Genomic DNA, 16,273 nt, shown 5'->3' on the forward strand with positions numbered 1-16,273 from the left:
GCTGGGATTACAGGCGTGAGCCCCCACGCCTGGTCAATATGGTCAATAATGGCATAATTTTAAAGAGGAATTTAAGAGAAATACATTTTAAAAACATATGTTTATTTTATAACAATATTCACAGAAACATTTTCTCTCTCGTGAATACATGTACAGTTAAAAAGCATTGCCCTTGTCCTTCACGAGAGATGGGAAGAGGACATTATGCTATGCATGCAAAAGAAATGTTGAAGAGTTGACTTGTGGCTGTTTCTGTGCTAATATTTTCTACCTTTCCAGGAGTGTTGTTAAATGACATGTTAAAGATGTAGTTGAATAAGCTAGGCATGCTGGATGCACCTGTAAACCCAGCTACTTGGGAGTCTGAGATGGGAGGATTGCTTGAGCCCAGGAGTTTGAGACCAGCCTGGGCGACATAATAACACCTCATAAATAAATAAATAAATAAATATTAGAAGATGTAGTACTTTCATGAAAATTTAGAATTATTTTGTTTGTGTATTAATGTTAAGCACTGAAAGCAATTAATTGATTACAGGACTTCTTTGAACTTATACTTTCAATTTTTTATAGTCCCTTTTTTCTAACTTCTGTTTTGCAGGGCCTTTGCACTGCTCTTCACTTGGATTGAGCTTGTGGACCTGTTTCTAACACTGAGGATATCTAAGGTATGAATAATGAACAGTCACTTATTTGACAGTTGTGTTTTCTTTTTGTCTCCCTGCACAGGAAGACAGTGACCCACCCATTCATGAAAGTCTCAGCATAGAAAATACGTTGTGGGCAAGCACCATTGTTGCATCGGGTAAGGAAAGCATTCTCCTCTGAGTGTGATTGCTCCCGGATAGATGATGCTTTGTTTTGTCCAGGGACTCCAAACAAGTGTTTCTCACAGTGCCCTGAAATATTTAGGGACCTTGCTAAACGCAGACTCCAGCTCGGTGGGTCTGAGACAGTCCTGGGAGCTTGTGGTGAGGCTTCTGCTGCTCCTCAGACACTGCACGTGGTTCGCAAGGCCAGAGACAGGGAGAGGTGATGCAGCCTTCGTGCAGGAGTATAGGGATATTCTGTTCGTCTTTGACCTGTTTCTTGACAAACTTGTCAGTGTTCCTTAATGAGAGACGCTACAGAAGCAGGAATGGGTTGATGTTGATGCTGGTGCCAGTAATGGGGCTTAGCAGCAAGGCGCCCTGGAAGAGAGTGCCCGAAAGGTGATGGCAGCCCGGAATGTGAGGCTAGATTGTCAGAGCTATGTCTTCTCAGTGCTGCCCAATGCTGGTAGCCCTTCTCGCCTGGGTGCCACTCACTCCCCGATGCATGTGCATGGAGCACCTGTTCTACACCAGGCATGGTGATGTGGTCTGGGGCAAGGCAGTTACAGTTCCTGTCCTCAGGGAGCTTATGGCTTTGTGGACAGAGATTAAGAAGGTGATCTAGATAACGTTACTGTGCTAAGTATCACAAACAAGTACAGAATGCCATGGAAATTTTGTAATTAAAGAAGCTTATAGGCCAGACATGGTGGCTCAAGCCTATAATCCCAGCACTTTGGGAGGCTGAGGCAGGCAGATCACAAGGTCAGGAGATCAAGACGATCTTTGGGAGGCCGAGGTAGGCAGATCACAAGGTCAGGAGATCGATACCATCCTGGCTAACACGGTAAAACCCGTCTTTACTAAAAATACAAAGTATTAGCTGGGCGTGGTGGCGGGCATGTGTAGTCCCAGCTACTCGGGAGGCTGAAGCAGGAGAATGGCATGAACCCGGGAGACAGAGCTTGCAGTGAGCTGAGATGGCACCACTGCACTCCAGCCTGGGTGACAGGGCGAGACTCTGTCTCACAAAAGAAAAGAAGCTTATATAGACCAGGTCTAAGGGCAGCTTTTCTGAAGAAGAAACATTTAAATTAAAAAACAAACAACCCCATCAAAAAGTGGGCAAAGGATATGAACAGACATTCTCAAAGAAACAATGCATACAGCCAACAGACACATGAAAAAATGCTCATCATCACTCGCCATCAGAGAAATGCAAATCAAAACCACAATGAGATACATCTCACACCAGTTAGAATGGCAATCATTAAAGAAGTCCAGGAAACAACAGTTGTTGGAGAGATGTGGAGAAATAGGAACACTTTTACACTGTTGTTGGGATTTAAACTAGTTCAACAATTATGGAAACATATGGCAATTCCTCAAGGATCTAGAACTAGATGTACCATATGACCCAGCCATCCCACTACTGGGTATTATACCCAAAGGATTATAAATTATCTACTAGCAAAGACACATGTACACGTTGTTTATTGCGGCACTATTCACAATAGCAAAGACTTGGAATCACCAAATGTCCATCTGTGAAGACTGGATTAAGAAAATGTGGCACATATACACCATGGAATACTATGCCAGCCATAAAAAAGGATGCGTTTGCGTCCTTTGTAGGGCATGATGCAGCGGAAACATCATTCTTTTAGCAAACTATCACAAGAAGAGAAAAACCAAACACCGCATGGTTCTCACCTCATAGGTGGGAACTGAACAATGAGCACTTTGACCGGGAAGGGAAACATCACCACTAGCTATCATCGGGGAGGGGGAGGAGGGAGGGATTCATGGGGAGTTATACCATGATATAAATGATGAATTGGATGGGTGCTGACGAGTTGATGGGTGGCGCACCAACATGGCCATAAGTATACATATGTAACAACCTGCCACGTTATGCACAGTACCCTAAGAACTTAAAGTAGAATAAAAAATAAATAAATAAATAAATAAATAAAAAGAAATGAAAATAAAAAAAAAAAAACATTTAAATTAGATTTAAAGAATATGCAGATGTGGCAGGATGAGGCGGGGGGCAGGAACAGTGTGAGGACCATTCCTGCTAGCAGCCTGGTACCAAGAGACAGTACCTTGAAGAAAAGGATCCAAGGGCCAGTGTGCCAGGCCCATGGAGAAGGCAGGTGTCACACAACAGGGCAGCTTTGTGTGCTTGTGTTTGACTGTTGGCCTGCACTATGCAAAACTATACAACGAACTCCAGGAGGAGTACACATGTTAGCTTTTTGGAGGATAGAATTTGAAAGAGGATAAATCTTATCCTAGTGTTCTGTGTCTTTACAAAATACCTGATGGGTATATGACAGTTTTAATAGGTGGCAATTCTGTGGGTGTTTGATGTTATTTATATATAAATTACATCTCTGTATGATATAAATGTTACATACGTGTGTGTGTATATATATAAAAAACATACATATATAAATTTCTCAACATACAAAGAGAATAAGGACAGTTTTCCATGAAGAGACTTCAGAGGTGAGCAGGCCAGTTTCTGGGCTCTGTAGGCCTTGAGAAGGACTTCATGCCAGGAGGACTCTTCCGGGGTGAACACGTGGACCCTGGGCTCTGTAAGGGTCTTCACACCATGGGCAGGCACATTCGGCCGGGGAAACCTGCCCTCCAGCTTTCTTCATGCTGCTGCCTTGGCATTGCTGAGAGGCATGAGTGTTGCCAGCCTCTCCGCCAGGTGGTGAGTATGGTCAGTGCCGGTCTGGCCTCACGCTGAATGACTGCACTCAGCAGGTGTGTTCCCTCTGCCAGTTACCGTCAAGCCAGGCCACACCGAGACCAGAACGGAGTCCAGCTCTGCCTTCCCCGGAAGCCAGTGTCCTTGAGCGCTCGGCTTTCAGTAGTTACACGAAAGCATTTATGATACAGGACTCAGAAGCTGACACATGGGGAGAAAGCTTACATTTTCCATACGTAGTTATTGCAGCCTATTTCTTCCATCTCACTGATATTTATTATTCTTAATTAAGGATCATTCGTGAAGATAGTAATGCTTCTCTTTTTAGAATAAATTTCATCTTTTTTTCCTGGGTGCTATGTAAACGTGTATGAAATGTTACTGATCCCTAGTACTGTTGATTTGTGGCCCTTCTCCTGAGGGAGACTGAAGTTGCTCGAGCTAAAGGCTTTTGAGACATCCAATACAGTTCCCTGAACAAAGTTTTCTCTCCTGACCTCGGTTCTCTTGATGACCTTGGCAAGTGGACCCGACCAATTGAACGCTAATTAGGCATTGTAATATGCCGGCCTCATCCTGCCCGTTCTGTTCTCTTTGCCATCTAGCATTCGGTGTTGTGTCTTCCTAGTGGGCATGAAGATGACTTTAAAACCATCCACTCGGCTGGGCGCGGTGGCTCACGCCTGTAATCCCAGCACTTTGGGAGGCTGAGGTGGGCGGATCACGAGGTCAGGAGATCGAGACCATCCTGGCTAACACGGTGTAACCCCGTCTCTACTAAGAAATACAAAAAATTAGCTGGGCGTGGTGGTGGGCGCCTGTAGTCCCAGCTACTCGGGAGGCTGAGGCAGGAGAATGGCGTGAACCCAAGAGGTGGAGCTTGCAGTGAGCTGAGATCGCGCCGCTGCACTCCAGCCTGGGCCACAGAACCAGACTCCGTCTCAAAACAAAACAAAACAAAACAAAACAAAACAAAACCATCCACTCGAGAAGCTTAATTAAGGTGCCTTTAATGTTAGTTTGTATTCGAACATCTTTAAATGTAAGCTTTTTCTTTAATTACAACTCTTTTAGTACATACATATCTTTGTTTAAAAGCCTTATTAATGTGAACAGTTACCACATTCTATATATTTACCACACTGCTATATCCTAAAGAATGTTTGAAAGACTCTAAGATTTACAGAGTAACCTAAGCACTCTTGTATTCTTTGTAATTGATTACAAGTTGAGAATTCCTTTTACTCTTATACTTTAAAAGTCGTATCTCAGTTGAATTCAAGTTGACTCTGGAGGGAAGTGAACTCGGCCCTTCCTCCCCGTCCTAGAGTTCTCAATGCATGGGAACCAGGACTCAGGTTAGACACAGACAGGCGACCCAAGGCAGGACACAGGGAGTCTGCTGTGCTGCCTGAGGTTTCACTTCCCATGTGGATTTAGAAAACTTGTTCTGTAAAATGCAGAATGGAGTCCTGGAGAACTGTTGTGTTTACTGTCATGATGAGCATGGAAAGGAGTGTTCCTGATGAGCATAGAAAGGAGTGTTCCTGATACTCACCTGTCACAAAACTGGAAGGAAAGCTCGGCTCCCTAAGGCAAGGTTGACAAAAGTGTGACAGGGCTGTCAGAGGGCAGTCCCTGACCATGTGGACCCACACCTGGGTGCGGGTCTCCTTGTCACTCGGTGGGCCAGCTGCGTGGTGTCTAGACCTGGGTGAGGGTCTTCTGTGTCTCTGTGTCTCGGCCATGTGGACTCTAGACCTGGGTGCGGGTCTCCTGTGTCTCTGTGTCCTGGCTGTGTGGACGCTAGACCTTGGTTGGGGGTCTCCTTTGTACTCTGTGCATCAGTTTTGGTCTAGGTCGTTTACATTCTGGGGCTCAGTTCATGGTCTTCATCAGTTTTCCTGTACTTGGTGCGTGATTGGAGTTGTATGTGTAGTGCTCAGTGTCTGCCTTGCTATCATTGGGTCCAGCCCGGGAGCACCTGCCCCAGGGAGCAGTGCACACTGGGGTTCTATGGAAATTGGCTCCTGGAGGGCATCTGCAAGTTGGAGTGTGTTCCAGAGGATGGTGTATGTGGTCCTGCCTGCTTTTGCTAATGGCATCTAGCAGGTTTTGGGTGTATAATTGAGAGTCAACAAATACGTTGATTTAATACCTCTGTCTCTCATTAGACACACATGAAATACGTGTTGACTTTTAGTAAGCATTTCACATCGTTTTGATTTTATAGCTTAAGGCCATTAGTTGTTTTGTTAAAGTGGTCTAGGTTTTGTATTTTGTGTTTTTATATAATTTTCTGTGAATCATCTTAATTTGAATTTGTGAGGATTGATTGATTATCTGCAAATTAAACATAATATATCAGTGGTTAAAAATAGCAACTAAAAGTGTTGCAATAGGCCTGTCACTTGAAATACTGAGTGGACTACTTGTTTTGAAGTGCTGGATTATGTTTTGTGATATAAACTAGAAACGTTTAAATAAAGGAGAGTATCTTTTTCTACAAAATTTGACCTTGTTAGTATTCTTTGTCTTGCTTTGCGTCATGGAAGTTATTTGCTTAAAATACAACTGTAGTCAAAAGAAGGTGGTATAATTTTGCATGAAATTTTCTATATAGCATGTAGCAAGGAAGGCACATAATAACCAAGAGAGTAATTATCCTACTCACATGAAATTGTGGGCCGGGCGCGGTGGCTCACGCCTGTAATCCCAGCACTTTGGGAGGCCGAGGCGGGCGGATCACAAGGTCAGGAGATCGAGACCACAGTGAAACCCCATCTCTACTAAAAATACAAAAAATTAGCCGGGCGCGGTGGCGGGCGCCTGTAGTCCCAGCTACTCAGGAGGCTGACGCAGGAGAATGGCCTGAACCCGGGAGGCGGAGCTTGCAGTGAGCTGAGATCCGGCCACTGCACTCCAGCCTGGGCGACAGAGCGAGACTCTGTCTCAAAAAAAAAAAAAAAAAAAAAAAAAAATTGTGATTGAACAGAAGTTGGACATACTAGAGTTGGACTGTAGAGTGACTTGCAGACTGTCCACATAGTAGCCTCTTGGAAGTAGGCCAAGTCTCAAGGGCCCTAGTCACGGGGTCTGTGGAGTGTAGGAGTAAATGTGGTCATATTTTATGCGTCCCTTTTTGGACCCAAAGCATCTGAATATTTTATATTAATTTTTACCTGTAGTCAGTCTGAAGTGTCCAGTTATGGATCAGGCAAATGGAATCCACTGGCTTTGAAGATTAAGTGCTCCTAAATCTTTTTAAATGTTTTCTTGGGATAAATGGAGTTCAATTTTTGATTTAATGATGAATACTGGACCACCACCATTTTTAGGGTCCTGTTAAGAACTGGTTTGTTGTGGTGGTTGTGGTTTTAATCTACCAACATGATCCTGAACTCGGGTCTTTCTGAAGTAGAAGTTTCTGCAGGTGGAGCCCGTTGTGAGGGAGGTGGGTCTTGATTTTACACTGAAAATATGGGTTAAAGTTGTGGAATTCTCCTGTTTAAGTATTTCATTTACTGAGAAATCTTTGTGACATTTTATATTTGTCATACTCAGTCTCCCGTTCTCTTTTGAGACACAAAATGAGTTTGTCATATTTTGTTGCCCTCTCGTGTCTCATTTTCACAATCCACAGTTAACCCCTTTCCTCTCTTTCTTTTTGCCTTGTATACAGGTTTTATTCAGTCTTTTAGCCTATTCTACTTCATAAGTACATACCCTTTGTCAAAGAGAATGGAAAATGTTCCAAATATTTCTGCACTGATACTATACGTTAGATATTAAAAAGCATGACAGTCAGAAAAATTCATTTAATCTAATTCTAGTAAGTATTCATTTTTCATGAGACTCGAGTGAGAGAATACTTAGGAGAGCCTTTAGCAAACTTTAACAGATTAAACAAATATTGTACCAGGACCTCTGTTAAAAATGTATAATGTGTGCCTGGTCCTTTATCACATTGAATTGCGGTGCTGTACATTGTAAGGCCACTCTAGAGTCCACTTGGCTCATCAACCTGCTTTCAGGTCAAGGGTTTCTAGCTTGATTAATTCTTGCAAAGACTTCTCTGAGAATTGCTTATTCTGTTAATGTTAAAAATAAGTTAATTGTGCGGTTTGCCTTGTTACATCATTGTGATAATTTCACATTAGTGGGATGTTGATAGTTTGATTCAGTTAAACTAGATTGACAAAACAAAATACTGATCAGGTGATATTTAATATTTAGCTTCACTGATGTAAAGTAATTCTGTGATCTCTTTTGAAAGCTTTTATAGTATTGTGTTATTATGTATTTAACCCTGCAGAGTAAGTACAGTCATCTGATCTCAGAAGTTTGTGTGGATGATAATAATAAAGATGGCATTTGTGCATCAGGGAGCTTGTATTCCAGGTGTGAGCTGGCCTTGCCTTCCATGAACTTTACAAACGGAAGCCTCACACTTTCTCAGTGGCACTCAGTTAAGAGAGAAATAGATATAATCCCTGCACACATCCCTGCTGGGGAACACTTCAGATCTTCCACGTTCCTACATTTTCTAGAGGAAGGTATAAGCTATGTAATATGTATAATATGTTAAATACCAAGGTTCACAAAAAGCCGAGAGTTCGTATCAATCATCTTTACTTCAAAGAGCCTGTCGTATGACACTCTACATTTTACATGTTAAATTAATGTGACATCAAAGAGTGTTTGTGTAATTATTATAGTTAATTCTGTAATGGTGATTGCACATTATGTGTGTGTACTTTCTCACCTTAATTGTGTTTCTCACCTTCAACATTTACAAAAAATTAAGGATGAAAATTAGGAATATAGATAATATATAGCTGTAGTTGCAGAAAGAGACTGCCATGATTTTTAATACTGACATTCTAGAGCTAAGTGCCCTTTAGCCTTTGCAATCTATCGGTCATACCAAGGGTTTTTTTTTATTCTTTTCTCTTGAATTTAAAATTATTGTTATCTTTTGACATGTATAAAAGAGAGTAATAGCTTCTATAAATGCGAAGTCAAATACTGTTTTTTTATAATATTTCTATTTTAATTGTATACATTTTGAAATATTAGCAAAGACTGTCACCGATATTTAGTAATACTTTGATCTTTACAGTGGAAATACATTAAAAGAAACTGGTTCAACTGGTACCATCTTTATTTGAAGGTCAAAGGACAAGTTTGATCAGTTAAGAATATAGCCTCTTAATTGACCTTCGATGATAGAACCACCATTTTAGTAGACAGTAGTGAAAGGCCATTGTCATTGTCTCTGTTGTCAGTGAAAAGAATATTAGTACATTTCCTAATGTTGTATGTAGGTACATTTGTATTGCTTAACAGGTCGTTTGACATTTTCAAAGGCCATTTTTAAAGCTAAGATTAGATTTTCTTGAATTAGCCAAATTAAATACACTGTTGGATAAATTTATATAAAATCAAATAGTGTGATAATGCTTTCCATGAAAACAGTTAATTAGAAAGTGTTATCTTTTACTCATCTGTAAAGTATTTGTATAAGGACCACTTTCATGTTTTTGCAGGTACTGTAATAGGTGTTGTCATTTATACTGGAAAAGAGACTCGAAGTGTAATGAACACATCCAATCCAAAAAATAAGGTAGGCTAGATTGAGGAGCAACTGCTTTAACGAACGTGTTTTTTCTTTCAGCAAGAAAGTCTGCATAGTTCTGAAAGCTCGTTCTTTTGTCTTAAAGTAGACTTTTGAAAATGTTGGTGACTTACCATATGAATTCTCTGTATTTATATAACAACATTCTCATACTGGCGAATTTCCAAAAGTATCGTTGCTTGGCTAATCAGTTTTATATGTGTCTTAAATTTTCATGGTTAGACATATAATTTTCCCGTAATTTGACAGTTAATTGTGGCTAATTTCTTATCTTCAGTCTATTTATTTTACAGTTTGCACTCTTTTATGTTGATGGTTCATTTTAAAATAAAGGAAGTGGTATTAATGTTTTTATAGTATTTAATTTGATGTTATAGTATTAAGCCAGTTTTATTTATTTCCATGTCAGAAGAAGCATATTGAAAGCCAAAGATTAGTTTTAAAGACTGCTTGATTATATCCTGAATTGATTATATTTCTGAAATTGTTATTTATGCATCCAACATGTGTGTAAAATCATTAACAAAAAGTCTGACTCCTCAGTAGTTGCTGTCATCATGATGCTGTATATGAGATGAATTCACAGTATGTGCTAATGTACAGTTAATGAGAAGCTCTTCCTAAGTATTGATTTTACTCATTTTTATTTAAAATGTAATTTGTGTGCATTTAGAGGAAACAAAAAATCCTCACATGGATTTATGCCTCACACTGTGGATAATTAATAGTGAAGGTTATCTTTTGCTGTCTTTTGCTGAAAGTCTTATTACAACGCAGTGGAAATCAAATAATTCTTTGAAAAGACAGGCCAAGCGCAGTGGCTCACGCCTCTAATCACAGCACTTTGGGAGGCTGGGACAGGTGAATCACTTGAGGCCAGAAGTTTGAGACCAGCCTGGCCGACATGGTAAAACCCTGTCTCTACCAGAAATACAAAAATTAGCCCAGTATGGTGACGGGCACCTGTAGTCCCCACTGCTCAGGAGGCTAAAGCAGGAGGATGGCTCAGACTCTGGAGGTGGCGGTTGCAGTGAGCCAAGATCGCACCATTGCACTTCAGCCTGGGCAACAGAGTGAGACTCTGTCTCAAAAAGTTTGGGATGTATTCCATTTTCTCAGGTGAATGTTATTTTACAAATGGTTAACTCTTCGAAAATTAGTAACATACCACCAACCCTATAAAGCCCCAGGCCATTTGTGGCAGTAAGTAGAGTGAGGCCTTCTGTGTCGATTGTTTGCTTTTTCACTGGGGCTTGCCTTGAGAATGCCCTTAGCTGTGCACTTGGGAAATCCAGTGTGCATCTCCTGTACCTGACAGAACTCCAGATATCTGTGTGTAACATGTTTGCTAAAGTCAAAGAAAAATGCTGCGTTACTACTGAGTATAAATTCTAATTGTGGTAATGGGGAAAGTTCTCTCTTTAGACTTGCATTGCAGTTTAATTTGCATTTCAAATATATTCAAGTCAGTAGTTCTACAATAGTATTATAATTATTTAAAAATAAATTATTAAAGTAATCATGTATAGAGTTAGAATCACATATGTATTTATACGTGTTTTCTGGTAAGTGCTATGTTATTTCTTTCATGTGAGCAAAACTAGAACATCTTTTTTTTTTTTGAGATAGAGTCTCACTCTGTCGCCCAGGCTGGAGTGCAGTGGTGTGATCTTGGCTCACTGCAGGCCTCCACCTCCTGGGTTCAAGCGATTCTCCTGCCTCAGCCTTGTGAGTAGCTGGGGTTACAGATGAGCACCAGCCCACCTGGCTAATTTTCATATTTTTAGTAGAGATGGGGTTTCACCATGGTGGCTAGGCTGGTCTCAAACTCCTGACCTCAAGTGATCCGCCTGCCTCAGCCTGTCAAAGTGCTGGGATTACAGGCGTGAGCCACCGCACCCAACCACAAAACTAGAATGTTCTAATGTATGTACAGTTCTAGGATTTTTTTTCCCTAAATCTTTTTGCTTTTGCATTTATGATATTTGAGGGTAAATTTAATTTTAAATATGAATTTAAAATCTTTAAAGCTACACTGCCTTTTACTGTGACTCCTTTTTTAGCCTACCTTTTTCTTCAGTTCAACTTATTTTCTGTCATTTTTTCCTCAATTCAGTCTCCACTTTATTATTTCTTCCTATCTTATATACCTGTTATTTTTTGGCTCGTCAAGCTCTTTACTCAGGGTCTTGGTTCTGAGTTGGAGCGGCCTCTTAGTTTTGCAAGCACGGTTTGGAATGCAGCCCTGGAGCCTCACTGCTGGGTCTGTGTCCAGGTCTTGGTGCACACTCGTGTGTCACTCAGCCTCCTCACCCTCCCCTCTCTGAAGTGGGGTTGGACTTGCGGGGTTGCTGGGAACAAGGTCATGCTCAGGTACACGTTGCTCTTAGGAAGGAACTTGCCACGTGACAGATTCTCAGTAAATGTTACCTAAATTTTTATTTCTCTATAAAATGAATGGTTTTCAGTGGCATCATTTTTCAACCCAACCCCTATTGCCAGTCAAGAAATGGTTGTTTTGTAACGAGTTTGTGCAAGCCACTAGGTTCTGTACTGTCAAGCTACCACATGGCCTAGAAATTCTTCCAGTTTCCACTGTGTGTGCATTCCTTCTCTCCCTCTTCTTTTCCCTGTTCCTCTCTTCCTCTTCTCCTTTCTTAAAAAATAGCCTTCTAAATTTGCTTAGTGTTGGCAGAATATACCTCATAATTGAAAGGACGTTTTTTGACTTTTACAGAATTGGATTTACTTCTTGCTGCTGACGATGTTAGCTTTTCAACCTGATGTAAAAGTGTTCTTTTAGTGACTGGTATCTTCCTGTTGCTTAATACATGCTCAGTTCTCCCCTCCCAGTTAGGGATTCGTGATAGCAGTTCTAGCTCTGGCTTGGAGAGCATTGACCACCTGGTAGGCACTTTCCTAGAACTTTACATGCATTATGTCTTGAATCCACACGACAACTCCCGGGGAGAAGAGTGTTCCCGGTTGTAGAGCCGGGGAGATCACAAGGCATGGAACCGTGACGCGTCTCAAGACAAGCACTGCTGATAGTGAAGCTCCTGAGGAGGTTTTCCTTAGACTTGGTGTTTAAACATCCAATTAAGGCATAACGTAACAGGGAAATGAAATATAGACTTAAATAGTTCTGAGTGTTAAATGCTAGTTTTAGAAGAATAAAATTCAGGACAACGTTTTGAGCAAGCTACGCTGGGCAAAAGGTAACATGTAATTTATCCAGGGAAAGCCTCGGTGTTGATACATGTTGAGTGGAAAAGAATTGTGACATTGGTTTCTGAACAGAGACGGGAAGGTGGAAATTATTATTTATTGCTGGTACATTATTTTCTGAAGACGACATTGCAGTGTTTTTCTTTTGCTTAGTAAACAAGCAAACTTTTGGGCTTCAAAGAAGGCCAAACAAAACGGTAAACATGTACAGGGGAAATCTCATCTCATCATGTACCTGAGCTTTGGTGGATTTCTTCAGGTAGCAAAAATGTTTCTAACACTCAATTCTGACAGCTTTCTGAGTAGAAGCCATATTGGGACATTGATACATTGGAGTTCATTGTCAGCAGAGAAATTGAGCTGGAAATACATATTTTTGAATGAGTAGTGGGGTTATCAGTCAGGATGGGCTGAGTCATGCTGTGGTCATAAAGTGCCTGACACTCCACAGTGGCTCCCCCAGCGTTGTGTTCCTCGTGTTCTGGGTCCGGCGCAGGCTGGCAGCTCCTGCTTCTTGTCATGTTTTCCTTGTGTTCTGGGTCCAGCGCAGACTGGCAGCTCCTGCTGATCATGGTCCCTCAGGGCCCATCTTGGAAACACATTTCCATGACCACTGGGATAAGAAAATACTGATGTGCCCAATTACATACTGACTGATTCTTAAGGCTTTGCCAGCGAGCAATATGGGTCCTATTTCATTGGCCAGAACAATTAAATGGCCTTGGCCAAGTTCAAGGAGTCAGGAATTGCACTTCTAGCTCATGTGCAGAAGGAGGGAGAATTGGAAATACTTTGTGAGCAGCAACGCCACGAGCAAGATTTCCCAGGGCTTTTACTCAATATATAAAAAAGAGGAACCTTGTAGAACTCGGAAGAATACCAATATTTAAGGGATAAGCAGAGGAAGAGAAACCAGGAAAAGAATAATGAATGAGGAAAGCATTTTAGGGAGTTGCTAGTAGTCAACAGTGTGCTGGGGACAGAGGAGGTCATTTGGAGTGAAAAGTGAAAAAGAGGTTAGTAATTTTAGCAATGAGGAAATCTTGGTAAAATTAAAACTGACAGTACGTTTATTAGGGTGGAATTCAGGTGCAGTCACAGCTGGAGAACTCTTCCAAGAGTTCAGGGGAAGGAGAGAGTGCTCTGTTGAGGGAGCCAGGTCTGGGGCGAGGGAGAGGAAATTCTGAGCATATTGAGCAGGCAGCCCAAACCGTGTTGGCACCTGTGGTGATGAGAAGTGAACTGATTATACTGTAAGGAAAGGATTGTATTGATTTTGTTGTATTTTTTTCCTGGTGAGAAAAATCCTTATCACAAAACTATTAACGTTTTTAGTAAAAGAATAGAGGGTCTTATAAATAAAAATATTAATTCTATGGAAGAGTAAGTTTAGTGGGCATCCAGTAGTAATTTAAACATAAGAGGATAAGATTACTGAAAAGAAAATCATATAGTATTATATGGCCACCACAGGAACTATGGCATTACTTCTTTCATTTGTAGAAAATATTTACAGTGAATCAACATGTCACTCTTTCTGTCTCCCTCCCCTCTTCTCTTTCTTTCTCCTCCCTCTTCTTTCATCCTTCTTTCTCTCTTTATATTTATTTCCTATCTTCATTACAGTGTGTATAGCAGGACCCTGACAATTCACAAAATTGCTTTACGTTCCTAAGGTTAAAAAATGCTTCAGTAAAGTCTGATATAAGAAAGAAGTTAATCGTAACAACACTTTAGGTGGTGAAATTGATGCAACATGGTAAGACTTTGAGACAGTTCTTGAAGGGATCAAGAAGGACGAGAGCCTAACAATTTAGGCTCATACATTGTTGGCAATGTGCAGGACCCAGCTGTTGTTGGGAATCTGGAATTTAAAATGGTGCCAGTAACCAGGGTATGGCTGTTCTGGGTCTGATGTTCAGGAGCCCCAGTGCGGAAGCAAAGATAGGCTGCTGGGCTGGTCCAGAGGTTTGCAGGTGGATGTGTCAGCAGAGAAGGCAGGGACAGCTAGTCGTGATGGTGGATGGCAGGTGAGAGGGCTCCTTATGGACAAGGAGTTTTGGAAGCAGAGTAGTTGTTGGTGGTAAGATTTGGAGTACAGTGATGAAAATGAGTTGTTGAGGTTTGGAGGTTGTTACAGACACTGGATTATCTAAAATTATAAGCTTTTGTATAATACTTCGGAGAGCTTCCTTTCCTTCTTACAGATATTTTCTGCCAGGTGCAGTGGCTCATGCCTATAGTCCTAACATTTAGGGAGGCTGAGGCAGCCAGATTGCTTGAGCCCAGGAGTTCGAGACCAGCCTGGGCAACATGGCGAAACTTGTCTCTACCAAAAAATACAAAGATTACCTGGGCGTGGTAGCATGTGCCTGTAGTACCAGCTACTCTGGAGGCTGAGGTGGGTAGATGCCTGAGCCCAGGAGTTTGAGGCTGCACTGAGCCATGATTGCACCACTGCACTCCAGCCTGGGCAACAGAATGAGACCCTGTCTCATTTTTTAAAAAATTAATTAATTAAAAAAAAAATCTAGCCACTATTGTAGATTGTATGTCAAGGCCAGTTGAGCATTATTTCACATTTTCTAGGTTTATCCAGTAATTGATCTTCTAGGGAGACAAGTCTTATACTATTGCTTGTAGATCTTTTATATAAATTCAGTTTAATGAATACCACATTTATTATTTATCTTCTTTATTCCGTGCTAGAGCAGTAAGAAAGAAGAGAGTGCCCTTTTCTTCTCTTTTCTTTTCAGCGGGAGCTCTAGGGTGTCGTGCCTCTTGCTGGGCCCTGCTGCCTCTGACTCGCTCTCTTCGGCCTTTGGGCCTCTTGTGGTGCTTTTACCTCAGCACCTGCAGCGTCCTCTCCTGTTGCCTTCCACTGTAGGTGTGGCCTAGACTAGGAAGTTCCTGGGATATAATTGCCTTAAAAATCATCCACATAATACCTGCTACATAGAATGGTTAAGCGAGTAGACATTTTCCAGTGTGTTGCTGTTCCCTGACTCTAGCAGAGGGTGTAAAGCCCGTAAGACTGCGTGGCTGAGACCAGGCCTTGAGTCCTTGGTACCTGTTGTTACCATGTGCAAGTCCCAGTGCATCTGCAGAGGCAGCAACACAGAGAGCCCTGGCGCTCCCTGTTGGTCTTAAGCCTCTGATGGGCCCTCACCACCTTTACTACCTACCGACTCCCCTCGAGTCATCCCAGCCCCAGCAGAGGCTTCATGTCCTCCTGCAGGACCATGAAGGAGAGTTCTCAGCTCCATCTGGAACAGCGCCAGCCTCCTGCAGCCATCTGCTTCCACAGATTCAGCTGATAAGGAGGACTTGCCCCATCTCAGCTGCAGGTTCCTTGAGGAACAGTGTGTGTTAGTACTTTCAAAACTATCAGGCTGGGCGCAGTGGCTCATGCCTGTAATCCTAGCACTTTGGAGCCCAAGGCAGGCAGATCACTTGAGCCCAGGAGTTCGAGGCCAGCCTGGGCAACATGACAAAACCCCCTCTCTACAAAAAATACAAAAGTTAGCCAGGCATGGTGGCATGTGCCTGTAATCCCAGCTACCCAGGGGACTGAGGTGGGAGGATCACCTTAGCACAGGAGGTGGAGGTTGCAGTGAGCTGAGATAATACCACTGCACTGCAGCCTGGATTACAGAGCCAGACCCTGTCTCAGAACAAAGAAACAAACAAAACTCCACCTATCCTCCCAGTTAAGTTGATGGATGTTAGGTATTTAACCAGTTTTATGTAAAGGTGTTTTTTTTACTTTTTTAAAACTTGGTCATTCTTCTCATCTAACATCCCCAAACTTTTTTGGCCATTTTTTTTTTTTTTTTTGCCTTTATTTTGGTCATTCTGTTCTTTAAAAAA

The 16,273-nt window shown here is 41.8% G+C and overlaps 1 protein-coding gene across 1 annotated transcript in view; it reads left to right on the forward strand.

The window, feature by feature from the left end:
* The window catches only part of ATP9B (ATPase phospholipid transporting 9B), a 306,136-nt gene that overhangs the window by 138,719 nt on the left and 151,144 nt on the right, over positions 1–16,273 (forward strand). The window contains 2 exon segments of the mRNA XM_017866120.1: positions 730–805; positions 9,087–9,163. Coding sequence (XP_017721609.1) covers positions 730–805; positions 9,087–9,163 — 153 coding nt within the window.

The sequence above is a fragment of the Rhinopithecus bieti genome, unplaced genomic scaffold, assembly GCF_001698545.2.
Source record: "Rhinopithecus bieti isolate Rb0 unplaced genomic scaffold, ASM169854v2 scaffold_84002, whole genome shotgun sequence".
Classification (NCBI taxonomy): domain Eukaryota; kingdom Metazoa; phylum Chordata; class Mammalia; order Primates; family Cercopithecidae; genus Rhinopithecus; species Rhinopithecus bieti.